This window comes from Tachysurus vachellii, chromosome 26 (assembly GCF_030014155.1).
Source record: "Tachysurus vachellii isolate PV-2020 chromosome 26, HZAU_Pvac_v1, whole genome shotgun sequence".
NCBI classification, from domain to species: Eukaryota; Metazoa; Chordata; class Actinopteri; order Siluriformes; family Bagridae; genus Tachysurus; species Tachysurus vachellii.
In genome coordinates, this window is record NC_083485.1 from 14,518,904 (window position 1) to 14,539,349 (window position 20,446).

The 20,446-nt window shown below is 40.5% G+C and overlaps 1 protein-coding gene across 1 annotated transcript in view; it reads left to right on the forward strand.

The window, feature by feature from the left end:
• The first annotated feature begins 12,858 nt into the window (after positions 1–12,858).
• rgs3a (regulator of G protein signaling 3a) overlaps positions 12,859–20,446 on the forward strand; it is a 119,184-nt gene continuing 111,596 nt past the window's right edge. Inside the window, exon 1 of the mRNA XM_060862369.1 lies at positions 12,859–12,996. Coding sequence (XP_060718352.1) covers positions 12,874–12,996 — 123 coding nt within the window. The 5' untranslated portion in view covers positions 12,859–12,873. The remainder of the gene's footprint in view (positions 12,997–20,446) is intronic.

Consider the following 20,446-nt stretch of genomic DNA (forward strand, 5'->3'; position numbering starts at 1 on the left):
CATGTACAAGTACAGACACATGTACAGGTACAGACACATGTACAGGTACAGACACATGTACAAGTACAGACACATGTACAGGTACAGCCACATGTACAAGTACAGACACATGTACAAGTACAGACACATGTACAGGTACAGTATCATGTACAGGTACAGTATCATGTACAAGTACAGCCACATGTACAGGTACAGTATCATGTACAGGTACAGTATCATGTACAAGTACAGACACATGTACAGGTACAGACACATGTACAAGTACAGACACATGTACAGGTACAGACACATGTACAAGTACAGACACATGTACAAGTACAGCCACATGTACAAGTAAAGACACATTTACAAGTACAGTATCATGTACAGGTACAGCCACATGTAAAAAGTACAGACACATGTACAGGTACAGCCACATGTAAAAAGTACAGACACATGTACAGGTACAGCCACATGTACAAGTACAGACACATGTACAGGTACAGATGTAGGTACAAGTACAGCCACATGTACAGGTACAGATGTAGGTACAGGTACAGATGCATCTACCTCACATTCTTTTGTGCACTAGAACAAAGAAATCTCCAAACATTGATGAACTCTAGGCATTAATGTGGATTCTGCTACCGATTCTGCAATGGAAGAGAATAAAATAGGCTACAGTTCAACAGAATAGAATAGAGGAAAAGAAAAGAGAAAAAGCTACAGTAGAATATAACAAAGCAGAACAGAACATAATAGAATAGAAAAAGATGGAATAGAATCGAATTAAATAGAACATATTGGAATAGACTAGAATAGAACATATGGGGATATAATAGTATAGACTGGAATAGAATAGAGTGTAACAGAATTGAACAGAATAGACTGGCATATAATAAAGTATATGATGATGAAATAGAATAGAATAAAATCGAATTGGATGAAGTGCGGGCGCGGTGGCTTAGTAGTTAGCACATTCGCCTCACACCTCCAGGGTTGGGGGTTCGATTCCCACCTCCGCCTTGTGTGTGTGGAGTTTGCATGTTCTCCCCGTGCCTCGGGGGTTTCCTCCGGGTACTCCGGTTTCCTCCCCCGGTCCAAAGACATGCATGGTAGGTTGATTGGCATCTCTGGAAAATTGTCCATAGTGTGTGATTGCGTGAGTGAATGAGAGTGTGTGTGTGTGCCCTGCGATGGGTTGGCACTCCGTCCAGGGTGTATCCTGCCTTGATGCCCGATGACGCCTGAGATAGGCACAGGCTCCCCGTGACCCGAGGTAGTTCGGATAAGCGGTAGGAAATGAGTGAGAGTGAGTGAGTGGATGGAGTGCATAGTATGGAGTGCACCAGAACAGAACGCAAGAATAGAATAGACTGAAATTGTATAAAACAAAATTGATTTGAACAGAATAGAATATAATAGAATAGAATTGGTCACTTGTCTCTCTCCTCTCTTCCATACTAGTGTTTAATTGTCAATGTAGCGCGGTTCATGCTCCGGCGGCCATGTTGTCATCCCTCCCTATGTCATGCTCTTGTCTCTGTGCGAGGATTAGCAGCCCGACGTTAGCATAACGAAGCTTATTTTGGCTGCCATCTGGTTGAATGAATATTTGATTGCCTTCATTTGCTAATGAGGAGCTTAGGATGGTATCACAGGAAGTTTCCCTCTTCATCCTGTCATCCGCTCCATCTCCTGCCTCTCACTTTTATCTCTCCAACTTCCTCCGTCATCACGCAATCAGTCGACTTCTCATCTGTTCTGATAGGCTCCAGATGACTTCGTTCTGACGGTCACTGTGTCTGGGCTTAATTTGACACAAATCAGGGTGAATCAGTTTGACTCAGTTGAGTCGTTTGGATATAAAAGTCGTTTGGATTTGATTCGATTTGAATCAATTCACAGTTTAAAGATGCTAGTTAGACTCCAAAGCATGCCTTTGAACCGAGGGAGGAAACCGGAGCACCTGGAGGAAACATACAAACACCGCCCACAAGGGGTGGAGCCATGAATCGAAACCCCAACCTGAACTTGTTAAGCATGTTCATGTAGAAACATTAGAGGTTACATCTTTTCTTTACTTGTATTGGGAGCTATAAGGTTTCTTTTGCATGTTTTCCTTTGTTAGCTAAGAAACTTTTGTTAGCTAAGAATGGTGCTATTTTTTCAAATTAGCCATTTAAATTAATGTGAAAATATCACATTTAAATTCTCTTCCTTTATCACTCTTCTTTGTGCACAAAATCTGCAGACACTGTGTTTTTCTCGGCCGGCTATGTTGAGGACGGAAAAGATGTGAGGTTTTGGGCTTTTAGAGCTGATTATCATACTAGTCAGTGTGATCACATCTATTCACCAACGAGCGGCTTAGTCTGAGCTTAGAGAAAGAGAGAGAGAGAGAGAGAGAGAACAAAGTGCAAGAGATTTTTAGCAAGTGCGGCTAAAAATACTATCTATTCAAGAACTAGCTCGTTTTTCATATAGTCAGGAATTAGGATATATTCTGGTCTTTAGTTGTGTGTGTGTGTTTGTTTGTTTCATCCTGTTCAGTGAAATTGTGTTACCAAGAAGCTTTAATAACGAATCGATAGAGTTGGCCAACGACAGGATAACGGCCTGAATGTGTTAGCGTTACAGAATATTCTGCGTGCTAAACCTAGCTTCCTAAATAGATAAACCATTGTTACTGTACCTCACATAAGCCATAACAAACCGAATTATCTGTGACGATTTTGTGACAAATTCTACTAAATATTGAACATTCAGTCCTCCGAACTGAGCCGCTAGCTAGCTCAAACTAGCAAGCTGTTTGCTTGACAAAATAATGTCGTCGTTTAGTTCTTAGCCTTAATTATTTTGATATGAAATCATTTCACAGCAGTTATTTCTTTTCTGGCTTTCAGACGGGCTTCAATTTCAAGTTGTTCAAAAGGCACAACAATTCAAAACAAACTTACAAAATAAACCTACATGTTAGCGAAGTTGCAGTTGTCTGCTTTGCCTGTCCTGTAGCTGATCTGTGTTTGTCTAGCACCAGTGCAAATCATTATAAAGGACGTTACTCACATTGCTACTTTCATATTTACGCTCATATTTGCAGACTTGTGTAGATTAAATAACAGATCTCTCTTCGTATCTACGCTATCGACGGCCCCCTAGTGGCCAGGGTTAAAATCTACAACCCAGGTTACTAATAAATTAACTTTTTTTCTCTTGTCGACACCAGACAAAATGTTAATTGTAGCTAAAATGAGCTGCATATCAACATAAAAGTTTTGTTACTCATTAATTAAATATTCTAATTAAACACAAAGAATCACTTTTGACTTGTTAAATATAAACACACAGGTTTATGTTTAATGTAAATAATTACATGTATGATTTCTACACACACACAGACACACACACACACACACACACACACACACACACACGCAGGTGCTCTCTCTCTGTTCTCTCTCTGTTCTCTCTCTCTCTCTCTCTCTCTCTCTCTCTCTCTCATCTCTGCCAGATCTCCGGCTGGTACTACTTACTCGGGGAAGACCTTGGGCGAACCAAACACCTGCGTGTAGATCCTCCGACCTACACACACACCTCTGGTGAGTGTGTGTGTGTGTGTGTGTGTGTGAGTGAATGCTTTGGTCTGAGCCTACTAGGTTAGCTGAAGGAGAGTCATACAGGTCAGTCCAGGGGGTGAGGGATTAAAAGGAGTGTTACAGATTGAGAGATAAGAAAGGGTAGAAGAGAGAGAGAGAGAGAGAGAGAGAGAGAGAGAGAGAGTGAGGGAGAAGGAGCGTGAGGGAGTAAGAGGGGAGAAGGAGAGTGTGATAGAGAGAAAGAGAGTGAGTGGGCTGGACCTACCACACACACACACGCAGACACACACACACACACACACAGTCCGGCACACACTCTCTCCAAATAGCTTCTGCTCCCTGGTTTGAGGGTATCGGAGATATTTTTGCTGTCACAAAACTGAACTGAGGACGCTCAAACACACACACACACACGCACGCACACACACACACACACACACACACACACACACACACACACACTGTGTGATGGTCTGAGGGTGCTGAGTGTGTGTGTATATGTGAACCTTCAGACAGACAGAGCTCAGGTGAGTGGATTTTCTGTGTCTTTGTGTGACATTGTGTTGTTGATAACTCTGCAGCTGAGTGTTTATCGCTCTCAGGACATCATCACTCGCTTAAATTGATTTCAAATCTGTTCACCTTTTACCGTCTCTCGCTCACTTCCTCCTCGCTCCCTCGTTCCCTGTTTCACTCTCTGTATTGTTGGGAATTTGCAGCTCTTACAGTAAATTAGTAGCTTTTAGAGAAATTGAGATTATTGTGTGTATCAGGTGAGGAATAAAACTCTTGCTGTTAAAGGAAATGAATTAACACTGAGGCAGTGAGACCTGAGTGGATTCACTGCTACCACAGTGATGCTGATTATTTTCCTATAAAAACATGTCCCAAAGTCTGTTATTCCTTGTCCTACTTGTTATCCATTTGTAGTTGCCTATAATTTGGTAGAACATCCATGAGACAGGTTAGTTCCTGTTATCGCTTATATTATATTTACGCATAATGTTATGAGCTGTCGTCCTCTCACCAGTCTCTCTTCCCGTCTCTCGTCCTGTCTTTGTCGTCTCTATTGAAGTCAGTTAAGAGACGTGTCGTGTTTCCGTGGTGGAAAAATGTTGAAGCGTGTTTGTCATGTTTGTCTCAGAAGTTACTGTGACTTTATATGAGATAAAAGAAATTTCATTTAATACAGATTCAGAGTGAATTTAGGAAGAATAATAAAATAATAATAGTAATAAAAAATCAATAATAATCAATAATAACAAAAGTAATAATAGTAAACAACAACATTACTAAAAGTATAAATAGTCTCTCTCTCTCTCTCTCTCTCTCTCTCTCTCTCTCTCTCTCTCTCTGTCTATCTGCCTGTCTCTCTATTTGTGTGTGTATATGTGCCTGTCTGTCTGCCTGTCTGTCTCTCTTTCTGTCACTCTCTCACTCTATTTGACTGTCTGTCTGTGTGTATATGTCTGTCTGTTTGTTTCTCTCTCACTCTCTCTCTCACACACTCACTTACTCTGTCTGTCTGTCTCTCTATTTGTGTGTGTATATGTGTCTGCCTGCCTGTCTGTCTGCCTGTCTCTGTCACTCTGTCTGTCTGTGTGTGTACGTGTCTGTTTGTGTGTGTGTCTCTCTGTCTGTCTCTCTCTCTATCTATATGTGTATGTCTGTCTGTCTCTCTCTTTCTTACTCACTCTCTCACTCTGTCTGTCTGTGTGTGTACGTGTCTGTTTGTGTGTGTGTCTCTCTGTCTGTCTCTCTCTCTATCTATATGTGTATGTCTGTCTGTCTCTCTCTTTCTTACTCACTCTCTCACTCTGTCTGTATGTGTATGTGTTTGTTTGTATGTGTGTCTCTCTGTCTGTCTCTCTCTCTCTATCTATATGTGTATGTCTGCCTGTCTCTCTCTTTCTTACTCACTCTCTCACTCTGTCTGTCTGTGTGTGTATGTGTCTGACTCTCTCTCTCTCTCTCTCTCTCTCTCTCTCTCTCTCTCTCTCTCTCTCTCTCTCTCTCTGTGTCAGTCTGTCCATTTCGTTCCATCATGCAGTCCTTCACACACAAACTAGCACATTTTAGGCCATGGCGTTTTTATGTCTACTGTGTGTCCATGTGTCTGAGACTGAAGTTCTTGTCTACTTCACACTTTCACTTCTCACAAACAAACCAGAATCATTATTAGCATTTATGAATATTCTCACTTATATTCTCACTTATGTAAAACAGCACATGCTTATTTCATTATTAAGAGGAACAGATGATTTCAGCATCTGAGTGTAAGTGCGGAAGTGAGTGTGATGTTTAAAGTAATAGGAATAAGCAATGCTAGAACACTAGACATCATGAGAGAGAGAGAGAGAGAGAGAGAAAGCATATTGATTCATGAGTAAAACTTTCCATCTTCAGTATGCACAATGTCTTTTTGAAGATCGCTGTATGAGCAGAGTGGGGGGCACGGTGGCTTAGTGGTTAGCACGTTCGCCTCACACCTCCAGGGTTGGGGGTTCGATTCCTGCCTCCGCCTTGTGTGTGTGGAGTTTGCATGTTCTCCCCGTGCCTCGGGGGTTTCCTCCGGGTACTCCGGTTTCCTCCCCCGGTCCAAAGACATGCATGGTAGGTTGATTTGCATCTCTGGAAAATTGCCCGTAGTGTGTGATTGCGTGAGTGAATGAGAGTGTGTGTGTGTCCCCTGCGATGGGTTGGCACTCCGTCCAGGGTGTATCCTGCCTTGATGCCCGATGACGCCTGAGATAGGCACAGGCTCCCCGTGACCCGAGGTAGTTCGGATAAGCGGTAGAAGATGAGTGAGTGAGGAGTGAATGAGCAGGTCATCAATGGGAAATAGGGGGCGCTGTGCCTCTCATTCCTTTAAGAGACACATACAGTAGGACATAGCTTTCCTCTTCTAAAGAAACTTCTAAGAAGTATCTTAATTTTGATTTGGATGGTTGTCGAAATAGCTTAAACTTACATTAACACTTTTAGTGTGTTGTTTTGTTGTGGGCGTGGCCACTACCGCTTTAATTTACGTCCCGATAAGAAACATTACTCCTTACAGTCTATACAGTATAACTTCTAAAACGAACAGCTAAACCTAATTTGTGCTTTGAACTAGCCTCGGACGCTGACTAACTAATAGCTACCTACACTTAGCAGTATTTGTATTTCAGACACTTTTTACAGAACATTTTTTTATTTTTTAGATTCTGTATAAAATAAGAAAATGAGTGTTTGTAATCCAGAAAAGCTGATAACTTTTTTTGTGTATCTTTTTTCTGGTGCATGCGATTATAGCTTTAAATATAAATAAAGGTATGAAAAGGTGCCATCTTGGTGTGTGTTTCCTATTGTATTGGCATCCTAGTCAAATAGTAAGAGGAGAAACGATTCGTATTTCATTTATAATCGTGGTGGTTATGCGGCGGTGATGTTTGAATTAAATCTCTGCAGCAGAGCAGAAGCGCTAATCCTCCAGCAGCTTTATGTGAGCTAAAAGGAGCCTGTATCCTACTCGTGATTTTGGTCAATGTGTTACGGGCCACTGGATAATCCGTCTGACACGGCACACACAGTCATGCACTGCAGTCACCGTCACACTGTGTGTGTGTGTGTGTGTGTGTGTGTGTATGTGCCTTCTCTGTGTTTAGCAATTCTTTGTCAGTAAATCCTATTAGAAGTGAGTGAGATTCCTTCCCCTGTCATTTAATGATTCGATAATTGTCTTTCAGTCATGACTAGATTCACAGTGAATCAGTGTCAATGAATTGTTTGGACCTGAATGAGATTTACTCCTCTATTGTGTCTGGTTCACTGAATCAGTGTTTGAGTCAGTGAATCTTTTGGACTTGAAGAAGAATTGCTTCTCGTTCCCGAATCTTTTGGATCTGATTTAGAGTCACTTCTCTCTTTTGTTTAGTGAATCAGTATTTGAGTCGGTGAATCTTTTTAATCTGAGTTCCACTTCTTTCTTTTCAGTGAGTCAGTGTATCGGTCAGCGAATCTTTTGGAACCTGAATTAGAGTCACTTCAGTGAATAAGTGTTTGAGTCAGTGAATCTTCAGGACCTAAACAAGATTCACTTCTCTCTTCTCAATGAGTCAGTGTATCTTTTGGACCTGAATTCGATTCAGCTAGCTCTTGTTCAGTGAATCAAAGTTTAGGACAGTGAATCCTTTAGACCTGAATAAGATTGATTTTCTCTTTTTCAGTGACTTTGAATCTGTGAAACCTTTTTAGCCATGACTGATAAATTCATTCAATGAATCATTCAGTAAATCAGTCAGGTCAGTGAGTTAAATTGTTCTCGTTCTACATCATTCTCTGTATTTCACATCACTCCAGCTGTTTGTTGTTTGTCTTGCTATATCTGTATATCTTTGTGGGCAACACAAATAGATGAAAAGATGATTTATTTTAGCTTGATGTTTAACTCAAAATGACTTGGCGCTTTTTACAGTAAAAGCTTTTTTTAATTACAATATTCACTGAAACAAAGTGTGGTTTCGTACATGCGCAATTTCACACACACACACACACACACACACACACACACACACTGTATACACACACAGAGACACACACACATTGCTTGGGTTGTGTGTAAATGGAGACGTTTTTTTCCCCTGGAGCGTGCAGTTTCAGTAATTCGACTGTTTGCATAATTTGTGAGTGCGTAGTGCCGTGTGTTTAAGAGGCTGCTTAGCATACTTACTACTTCTCAGAGAGAGATGAGTGCGTCTCCTTACGCTGCAGAAGAGATTTAATCACAACTTTATACCTAGATAGATCAGTCTTAATGTGCATAGACTCTATTATGCAGTTCCCATCTCTCTCTCTTCGTATCTGGCGTGTGTGTGTGTGTGTGTGTGTGTGTGTGTGTGTAATCCATTTAGCCTTGAGTGAAAAGCTTTCATATCCTGACTAAGTTGTTGTTTAAATATGTGTGTTGATTGTGTGTGAAAATGTCAAATGGTGGCTCATCTCAGGTTCAGAGATCGCCAGTGTTGCATAAGATAAATCCTGAAGTGTGCATAATGTCAGCGACTCAGGCCAGAATACTCCCAGAATGCACCACTGCAGGCCTAAAGGGTAGTTGTGCCTTCCAGGGGGGTGGGGATGGGTAGGAGGAGATGCTGTCTGAAATGCAGACATGACCTTTCCTTTTTTGTGACTTCCACAGTCATTGTACAAACTGGTGTGTGTGTGTGTGTGTGTGTGTGTGTGCTGGTGGATGATTAATGCAATCATATGTGTAAGTATGTGCTGTCTGACTACATTTGTAACCCATAATCTTGTTTTACTCCACATCTGGATGTTGGAAAATGTAATTTTGTTCACGTAGGTGCACTAAATAAACACAATTGTTCTGTTCTGCTCTTTAAATAAGCCCTATTTTCATCTTATTAGTCGCAGTCTGATGGCTTAAAGCTGTAAATTATCGCAGCGTGTTTCTTATTTTTGCACACTGGAAAGTTTTTTCTCAGCATCCTAATCACATTTAACTCACACGTACAGGATTACAGTCAGGAACGTTCTTGAAATTCTGCTTAAGGATTCAGCAACAAGGCCAACACTTTGTGTTTGTGTTCCATGTGTAAGTGTGTTTGTGTTCCATGCGTAAGTGTGTGTGTGTTCCATACATATGTGATAGTGTGTGTGTGTTTCATGCATATGTATATGTATATGTGTGTTTGTGTGTGTGCGTGTGTGTGTATGTGTATGTGTTTCATGCATATGTATATGTATATGTGTGTTTGTGTGTGTGTGTGTGTGTGTGTGTGTATGTGTGTGTTTCATGCATATGTATATGTGTGTTTGTGTGCGTGTGCGTGTGTGCGTGTATGTGTGTGTGTTTCATGCATATGTATATGTATATGTGTGTTTGTGTGTGCGTGTGTGTGTGTATGTGTGTGCTCAATGCATATGTGTGTGTGTTCGTGTTTCATGCATATGTGTGTGTGCGTGTGTGTTCAATGCGTATGTGTGTGTGTTTCATGCATATGTGTGTGTGTGTGTGTTACATGCATGTGTGTGTGTGTTCAATGCATATGTGTGTGTGTGTGTGTGTGTGTGTGTGTGTGTTCCATGTACGTGTGTGACATATTCCATGTATATGTGTGTTTGTGTGTGTGTATGTGTGTGTATGTGTGTATTCATATGTGTACTGTATGTGCATATGTGTGTGTATTTGTGTTTCATGCATATATGTGTGTGTGTGCATGTGTGTTCAATGCGTATGTGTGTGAGTTTCATGCATATGTGTGTGTGTGCGTCTGTGCTCAATGCGTATGTGTGTGTGTGTTTCATGCATATGTGTGTGTGTTCAATGCATATGTGCGTATGTGTGTGTGTTCCATGTATATGTGTGTGACATATTCCATGTATATGTGTGTATATGTGTGTGTGTGTGTTCCATGTATATGTGTGTGACATATTCCATGTATATGTGTGTGTGTATATATATGTGTGTGTGTGTGTTCCATGTATATGTGTGTGACATATTCCATGTATATGTGTGTGTGTATATATATGTGTGTGTGTGTGTTCCATGTATATGTGTGTGACATATTCCATGTATATGTGTGTGTATATATATGTGTGTGTGTGTGTTCCATGTATATGTGTGTGACATATTCCATGTTTATGTGTGTGTGTTTTTCTACTGATACATGCAGAGCTTGTGTTAAATTTGTCTGCTGGAGTCAGTTTCAATTTTTTTTACACTCACTTTTTTTTTTTTAATGTTTTTACACTGAACCGTAATCACAGTCCGAGTCAGTCAGATCCAGCTCTGAGAAAACGTGCCACGCTTCATATTCCTCAATCTGTGCAACATCAATACCTTTTCTGCCTTTATATTCCTTAACCATGAACTTTAATAAACTTTAATAAAACAAAAATGGATCTTTTCCAGGTAAATATATCACTAGAAACAGTAAGAAAATGTGCATGTGACCTTTTTTAATATATTAAATTTAATTAAACCGGTTATTTTTCCAACAAGTTAGTTATAACAATATAAAAATATAAAACATGTATAGAATATATGTTCAAAAAAAGACTCCAAACCTTCCAAAACTACAGAGATCTGAAACATCAGCTTTTAATTATTATTTATTTTTTTTTTAAAGTGGACACTAAAAAAAAGTTAAATTAAATGAATCTTTTTAAAATGAAAACTAAAATGAAATTAAAATTCATAAAGAAAACATGATTGTTTTAAAAACAATTTTTATTATTCATTGAAATAATTTTAAATTAATTTATTTTTCTGAGATTTAAGACTTCTTGACACTTAAGCATATTAAGATATTTATTTGTTTCACATATGATTTTCACACATTATTTATTACCATATCGTAATGTAGGAATTCATTTTATTTCTGTTTTAGTAGGATAATCACAGGGTGTTAGGTGCTTTCCAGTGCATAAGGTATTACACTGCATCTTTAACATGCATTAAAGTCAACAAAGTGGACGTGATGATATCTCTTAAACGTGCACAAATGAGGTATGAATGAGGTATGAGGTATGATCAGCTCTACCAGGATTATGCGCTTTTACGTCGGATATTTAACCCTGATTCTTTACTAGACATCATCATCATCATCATCTTCATTGTGTGACACACACAACATACCTCTAGTGAACCATTTGGACCAAAAGGAGATTCACTTCTCTCTTTCCAGTGAGTCAGTGTATCAGTCAGTGAATCCTTTTGGACCTGAACCAAAGTCACTTCTCTGGATTTGTTCATCATCATCATCATCATCATCATCATCATCATCATCATCATCATCGTTGTCGTTGCGTGACATCATCACAACACGTGTTCAGCTGAACACGAGTACAGCTCTCATAGAAAGTCATGTGTGTCTTCGCTGGGAGGAGTTTAAAAGAAGAATCATGTGCTTGTGATTTCACCAATTCAAGCAAAAGAAAAAAGAAACTAGACAAAATACTCCACAAATTCAATTGCATATTCTGATTAAAAAAAAAAAAAAAAAAGTTATTTGGCTGAAACAATCCCAAAATAACTTCACGTTCCTGAATGGAAGGAATGCTTGAATTATTAAGAATAAAACAAACAGCAGATGATAAACTTGCTTTGTTTTGTTTCGTGCCTATTTTGTGTTCATCCTTCGAGGCTCTCCATCACGGCATTGTTTGTTTTGCTGTGAAAAGCAGAACGACAGAGTCACAGTGTGAAGTGAGTGGAAGTGACCGCTGAGAGCGACTGTGTCCACTCCTCCTGCTCTCTCCAGTGCTTTATGGCCAGTTCGCATGCGTTTAGTGGACGTGTTCCAACTTTTCTCAACTCTTTCTCTTCTCTTTTGCTTCCTTTCCTCCTTCACTCTCTGTCTCGGGCTTTTCTACGGGGTGTTCCTTGGCAGGAGCTAGCGTGGCTCGTAATGCTCTGTTGCCAGTTGCTCTATGTCTCGTGGTTAAATCGAGGTGATTTATGCCTGGCTCTACAATGGCGGCCGCACAGGTCACCTCCTGAGGCTGCGGGGAGTCTCTTTATTTCCCCTCCACTTTTGATTAAAGTGGAATTTTCAAGTTCCCATCGGTTGTCCCAGTTACATCATTGACACCATGTTCGACTCCCGAGCGCTAATAGAGACAGAACCTCATCACGGCAGATTGCCAAACAGGCCTGGCGTCCATCTTTCACGGGGGTTAATGAAATGAGAAATTGCTCAGGGCTTGATCTTCCGATAGGGTCCTATAAACATAAAATAAATCAATAAATCAATTAATAAAGTGCATGACATGTCTTTGAGTCTCAGGACCAAATGAGCCACAAAGAAAAAGCAAGCATGGAGAGGGTGCTGGAGATAGCGAGTGAAAGAAAGTGTCTATGAGAGAGATAATGAGTGTGAGAGCTAGAGAGGGAGTGTGTGAGTGAGTGAGAGAGAGAGAGAGAGGGAGAGAGAGAGAGAAAGAGAGAGGTAGGGAGTGTGAGGGAGTCTCGCTGTATTGTGTCCCAGGCTGAATGCGCCCTTTTATGAGGAACGCTTAAAAGGACATTGCGGCCGGGCCGAGCCGCTGTCTCCACAGCAACAGCCCAGGAGCGCGCAAAACTCGGAGATAATGGACTGAGAGAGAAAAGAGGAGTGGAGTTCCTTCTCTCCGCGCCGCTTCCTTCACGGAATTCCCTCTGTCTAAGCTCAGACAGAAAGACACTCAGAGAGCGACAAAGCTACTAAGACCTGTGGACAAACTTGTGTTTTTCTACTTTGCATGTGTGGAAAAAGAAGAAGAAGAGGAAGAAGAAGAAAGCACAGATGCAGAGATGTTCTCCAAGGGTACAGTCTCAGCCCGTGACTCTTTTGTCTTTATCCCCTCAGAGGCTGCTCCAGCGAACCATGCTGCTGCTCCCGACACCACCAGCCCGGAGATAATGCAATGCCTATCGGTAAGTCAACACTTTTTTACATTTGTTTTTTTTTGTTTTTTTTTACAAAAATTTGACTTTGTTTAAATTTGTGTTTGTGTTTCTGACGTAGCCTCAGTTTCTTTTTGTCTATCTCACAAATGTGCACGTTTCAGATAATGCACCTGAACATATGTGATGGACTTATTTCCTTTTTTTTTTTTTTTTTTGTGCACCAGCAAGTTTTTTTTAAAAAGCGAATTTCATTTTCACACTTTAGGTGCGAAAGTGTAAAATCCGCTACACACCTCGTCTGACAGTAGCGTAGTGTGAGAGCGTAACACTTCACAATCACCTCACAATGAAACCATACAATACCTACATTAGTAAAAGCATCACTAGATCTATATCGATGTGTAGAAAAGGAGTAAAATAACCAGTAAGTTGAGACCGATTTCGCGCTGGTCCACGCTCTGGGCTCGGTTAGGGGCGGGGCTTATAATCACAGGTTTGCTTTTACATTTCATTTTGTAACAATTGTGTTTGCAAAATGATTTCATCTGCTTCAAATGATTTCTTTTGTACATACACTAAAGACCATCCCTTTTTTAATGCACCACATCTCACTGTGCACGAACACTTTTATCAAATATTTAAGAAGATATTTAGCTTTTCTGGTTTTCTTTTTTTTTCCGCCATGTTCTAGCAAAACATTGTGACAAAATCAAAGCTCTAGTTTTCCTGAAAATCTGGTTTCATATCTCTATAACTGCAGAAACCTTTTCCCAACCATCACCAATCTCAACAGGAAGTGATGTCACAAGTTAAACTAATCATTTTATTTCAAACACCTTCAGCACGTCGTCCGTCATCACATAAACGATAGAACCAAATTTCTATTGCTTATAGTCTCCACCCCTCCCCCGACTGCAACCCTATGCTACTAGCGTTCTAGAACGCTAGCAAAGGCGGTTACTTCAAAGTGGCTTCTAATCAGAGTGCAAAACTATTGGTACCCTTGGGTATTCTGGATCACCCGAGTCCACTTCCTGTTACATAATGCTACCTGTATGAGTACAAGGAGCTCTCGGATGTTAGCGGTGATGACATCATTTCCATATAAACGTTAACAGAATAATAATGTTCAATTCAAATTTAATTAATTTTTATTTGTACTGTATAGCGGTTTTAACCATGGGCATGATCTCAAAGCAGGTTTACAGAACATAAGAAACACAGTACAAAGACGAATAATATACAAAAGTTCAAAATTAATATTAGACTTGTGTTTAAATGTGTTTGTATTTATCCCAAATGAACAAGCCTGAGGTGACCGAGGCAGGCGACCGTGGTGAGGAAAAACTCCCGTAGATCGAAGAGGAAGAAACCTTGAAAGGAATCAGACTCAAAAGTGAACCTCGTCCTCATTTGGGTGACACTGGAGGGTGTGATTATAAACATACAGTCCAACAATTGTGTATTAATGAGGAGGTTGCTGTCATCTAAAAACAGCCATAATGTCATGTGTGCCATGGATAAATATATCAACTTTAGAGCAAACACCTTTTACATTTTATTTAAAACCCATGAGATCACACTGGATTTTTATTGCATGGATATCAGGCAGTGTTATGTAATGAGCCTGATATAAAGCGGACATTGCTGGTTAGAAGTGACGCTTTGATTCGCTTTGTCTCAGTTCAGGCCTTTCCCAGGATTACAGCTGATTTCATTTAGCAATTAACGAACTCCAATTTGTGTATGAATGGACTTTTTCACTCGCTTGATCCAACGCCACAGCATGCGAGCATGAACTTTTGTGGAGTTCATTGCAGGGACTGTGTGTGTGTGTGTCTGTGTGTCTGTCAGAGTAACAGAATGAGCCCTGGGAGCTTACTTTGTTGTTAAAGTTTCATGTTGTCTTTCTAAACCCTTCGTCCTTCGATCTGATCTCTGAGATCGGTTCAGGCTGATGAAGGAAGTTCAGAGCATGAGTCAGGAGCTGAGGGTCTCCATCGGCTCGCTCTCCTCTGTTCCACTTCACTTTCTACTTAAAGCTCTTAACTCCACTTGGTACTGGAGTGAGGGGTTGTGGCAAAGAAACCCCACTGGTTTTGTTTCCATTTAACCAAGAGAGCTTTCTAGATGGGATCGGCACCACAATACGAGTACGCGAGATGGTTGCCTCATCTTCGGGAGCGATGTTTGTGTACGCTCTTAAATATTAATGCTGCATTATTTATGATAGCGCAGTGTCAGCATAAACAGGGGAAGTACAGGATTAAACAATACACATCAGGTCACATCCTTGTGCACGATGACGGTTATTGAGCGTTAACATCGTTAGTGTTCAAATCTTCAACGCTGTTGGTCACCTTTATACCTAAAGAAAGGTCAGTTTCCTGGATTTTCTGGATTAGTAAATATTTCTTTTTCAACTTGAGATGCAGAAGTCAGGTAGAGAATGTTAGTTAGTTAGTTAGTTAGTTAGTTAGTTAGTTAGTTAGTTAGATGATCGTGGAGGTTTCGTGTCTGATGCGCCATTTATTTTGCCAGATGTACAGAAAGTATGCAGCTTGAGTTGAGTGTTTGAGTTCAATCCCAGAGATTTATAGTGCATGGTTTCAAGCCTTGAAATAAGATGAAGGATCATTTGTCATGTTTTAGGGTGTGGTGGGTATCTGCATCGATCCAGAACTCTGGATACCGTCTGCGTCCTGACTTCCCCATTATCCCCGTGTCCGTTTGCGTTTTCTCTGGGTTCTCCTGTTTCCTTCCTTCTGTTAAAGCTTAAGGCTTTTCAGACCTGAAATGTCACTCAATCAATCTGAGCAAGAAGATTTCTGTCCTTGTACACCATCATTAGTATCATTCTTATTAATGTTTTTATTAATGTTTAGCTAGCTTACTAGGCTACTGTCAGGAATGTTTTATTTTTATTTATCAAACAAATTTAGAGATTAGGAAATTCATTCATTCATTCATTTTCTACCGCTTATCCGAACTAACTCGGGTCACGGGGAGCCTGTCAGGTGTCATCGGGCATCAAGGCAGGATACACCCTGGACAGAGTGCCAACCCATCACAGGGCACACACACACACTCTCATTCACTCACACAATCACACACTACGGACAATTTTCCAGAGATGCCAATCAACCTACCATGCATGTCTTTAAACCGGGGGAGGAAACCGGAGTACCTGGAGGAAACCCCCGAGGCACGGGGAGAACATGCAAACTCCACACACACAAGGCGGAGGCAGGAATCGAACCCCCAACCCTGGAGGTGTGAGGCGAACGTGCTAAACACTAAGCCACCGTGCCCCCAGATTAGGAAATTATGGATTACAATTCTAATCATTTCCATTGATTCTTGAAGTAAAATCTTTCATTCGCATAATTCTCTTTCTTCAAAATCAAATCACTGCACGTTGATGTTCTTCTTTAGCTCTTAAGCCTGTTTTGCTCTAGCGGTATATTTGAAGAACTCACTGTATAAAACTGTACCAGTGTATGTTATGACATTTTAATAGCAGAGGCTTCATGACGAGGTTCAGTTCGGCTCACACGCTCTTCTAGATGTGACAAGACACTGTACATGGACATGATTTAGCCTGAGGCATCTACAGTAATCTGTATCTAGTCATAAACACTATCCAATCCCTGTGATGGAAATTGTTAGAGATTGTTATGTTGGCACATGACATTAAGGGCTGTCTTGATTTTTTTGTCTTCTAATCCTAACATGAAGGGATCTGTGCTCATCAAAAGCTAGCTTTATTGTTATGTAATGAAATGCCAGCAATTTAGAGATTTATTTTCACTAATATTGACCTACAGTCACCAATCTAAAAATAAACAAAGGAGAACCAGCATGAGGTGAAGAAAAACCTGCTAAAACCAGCAAACCTGATCAGCAGAAAGATGCTTGATCGGTTAAAGATGGTCTGACCAGCATGTACTAGTGTGACCAGAAAGAACCAGTCTGATCAGTTCAAACCAGTCTGACCAGCTAGAACTTACTTGAGCAGTTATATCCAGGCTGTAAAAAACATTTTTTTCAGAATCAGTTGATTAGCATTTCCAGATAGAACCAGTCTAATTAATTAGAACCAGACTAAACAGTGAGAACAAATCTATCTGGATAGAAACAGTCTGATCAGCTAGAACCAGAATGAACAACTAGAACCAGAATGAACAACTAAAACCAGCATGACCAGCTAGAAAAAGTCAAACCAGCTAAAACCAGCATGACCAGCTAGAACATGTCAAACCAGCTAAAACCAGCATGACCAGCTAGAAAAAGTCAAACCAGCTAGAACATGTCAAACCAGCTAGAACCAGCATGACCAGCTAGAACCAGCATGACCAGCTAGAACAAGTCAAACCAGCTAGAACCCAATTTTTTCCCGAAATCCAGTTGATTAGCATCAGCATTACCATTTAGAACCAGTCTAAATAATTAGAACCAGACTGAACCGTGAGAACAAACCTGTCTGGATTGAACCATTCTAATCAGCTAGAACCAGTCTAATCAGCTAGAACCAGTCTAATCAGCTAGAACCAGCATGGTCATCTAGCACCAGTCTAACCAGCTAGACCCAGCATGACCAGCTAGAACAAGTCAAACCAGTCTGACCAGTGAGAACAAGGCTGCCTTGTTACAGCCGTTCTGACCAACTAGAACCAGCATGACCCTTATGAACCAGTCTAACTCATTAGAACCAGTCTGACCAGCTAGAGTGTCTGAAATCCCTCTAAAACCATTGACAAGATTATACTTTTTTTTTCAGCAGGATAATAAACTTTATAATGCTAACACAAGGCAACTTAACAAAACTACTTAACAAACTACAAGCCAACAATGATTTTGTTGCTTACAATCTTATATATTTTAAACCACCATAAATAATTGAAGCAAAGGCAGCCATGTGTTGAACACAGTAAATTCTGGATTCGTAACGTCCTCATGCCTATATTTTTATTTCAATGTCAGTCTCGCTGTAATGCGTCAGGCTGTAATGCGTCAGGCTGTAATGCGTCTCGGTGGCAGCTCGCATGGTTTAGTGAAGTGGAACTTGTCTCTGCTTTGATTTGCTCTTCTATTCAGGTCAGCTTTATAGACTCGCTCCTTTTCACCGGGTCTCTGCTCCACAAAAAAACAGGGTCTGTGGATCACCCGACTAAAGAAAGGCGAGCTCAAGGCTGTGTCCGATCCCTCCTTCTGCCAGGCTTTTGAGAGCTTCAGGGTTCTTTTTTCATGCCGGGGCTCGTTAAAGGCCACCCTCCTCCCTCGTTTTTCTCTCAATCTTTATGAATAGACAATAAAAAAGGAATAAAAAGAGCTCTTGAATAGAGTTAGTGCCAGTCCCCGATGCCACTCGATGGGTTTTTATAAGCAGCGAAAAACACGATTTTTGTGATTTTGTTGGATGCTAACGCTTTAAATGTTAACATATAAATGAAAAAAATGAAAAAATATATTTCATGGTGTTGTTAAGGGGAAATAATTAATAATGTTGGTTATTTATGTTATGATTACACACTGAAGTATAGGCTCTTTTAAATTATTTTAGCTACTAGTCACTTTACTGCTCCAGTTCCCGTCATCGCTTACTTTATAAAGTAGCAGCTACTAACAGACGTTCTCTTACCAGCCTTTCTTGATTCTAACTCCATAAATGCTAAACAAACATTAGAAATATTAATCTCCAAAACCGTTATTTTTCAGGAAATGAAAAAAACGCCGTACCTTATCTGCAGTGCACAGGGTTTAGTCCGCGTTGCAGTGGATTGTCTTGCGCTAAATTCCTGTCCTCAGACGAGCACCAGAACTAGCGGGGGTCAAGATTTTTTTTTCTTTGAGCCCAGTGTTTTGAAGACATTTACCTCAGAAGACGTGTTGATTCGTTGCGACTCTTCTTGAGGAGAAATATGCCGTGAAGCTCTCCCGCGGAGTGAGGAAGAGGTGGACAGTTGAAGTGTCCAATGGAGTTATGAGATTTGCCCTCAAGCTATTTTCAAGACTTTAGATTGGTTAATAACTTGTAAAAATAACAGACCCACGTGGGGACTGACCAATAGCATCGATATGTGAAAAAATATGAAATTGACCAAATTTGGACATACGAGGTTTCCGCACGACAGCGACGATATGCTTTTTAAAACTGATATTTTCTATTCGTGTATTTTTAAACGATCAGAACCGAGAACTTCACAGCACGGTGGTATAAAACACGAGAAACCCAGGACGTTCAAAATTCTCTGCGTTGTCAGTGTAGATTCTTCTTCAAATATTATTATTACACATTTTGTTCATAAATAAAGAATATGAAAGGGCTTCTGAAAGCATGCACGGGAAAGAAAAACACGCTCGGCTTAAATAATGCATGAATCCTAGTTTTGTGCATAAGGTTTTTAGGGTTAAAATGGTTTGTAGTTCAGACGTTTAAAGTGACGACGGCGACGATGCGAAGGATTCGGCGTGTTATTGATTCGGTTACAGAGACGCTCGTTATCAGGTGCGGAGCTCTGACTGTCATCTCGCTGCTGAGTGTATAGTTCTAGGCGGACGTCCATAAATATTGCAAACTCTCGGTGTATGCATCTCTGCCTCTATGGAAACTCACAGTTCTGTGTTTTTCCCCCTCAGGTCGATAACATCACAGTGTTTTGCTTGTTTTTGAAGTGCGTCAGTTTGTGAGAGGAACAAGTCAGATCTGTACGGCTGAAGCTTTCCAGGTCGCTCTCTGTGTTTGAAATCGGCTTGTGAGAGTCTTCACTGAGTCGAGTGTCTGGCTGTCAAACACGAGGCTGGATGGGAAAAGAGAGAACGAACGAGAGAGAGAGAGAGAGAGAGAGAGAGAGAGAGAGAGAGAGAGAGAGAGAGAGTGTGTGTGTAGGCTTCTGAACTTCTGCACACAGCAAGTATGAACAGAGGAGAATGGAAAGGACAGACAGGAAGAGAGAAATGACAGAAATGTGGCACTGTGTAATTTTCTGCCAGAGTTTAAAGAGAAGTTATTTGATGAGAGATCAAGTCCTGGATTGTGAAACATTTCTGAAATAGTTCTCGACTAAAACAGAGAAATAGAGATTGGTTCTGAATACTCAGCATATATAATAGCATGTAACACTGAAAAATCAATCAAACAAACAACAACAACATGTGACAAACTTTCAGTCAATCTCGTTGACATCTTTTCTCCATGTCTCGGTCAGTGGTGTTGCCAGGTATTTCAGAAAACGTCCGCTATGCGTATGTTTACGAGTTGTGGACTAGGAGGACGAAGTGATGGGAAAAGGGTTGGAACTGAAATCTTTCAGCTTCATTCTGTTCACTTCTACTAAATCACTGTCTAGCATCTTGTTCTCTTGGTCCACTTTCATAATAAAGTAACAGTCTTCTTCCTGGGAAATTTGTATTTATGGGTTGGGAAGTCGTAAATTATGACATTACTCCAAGTGTTTGAGTCACTTGGAGTAAAAGC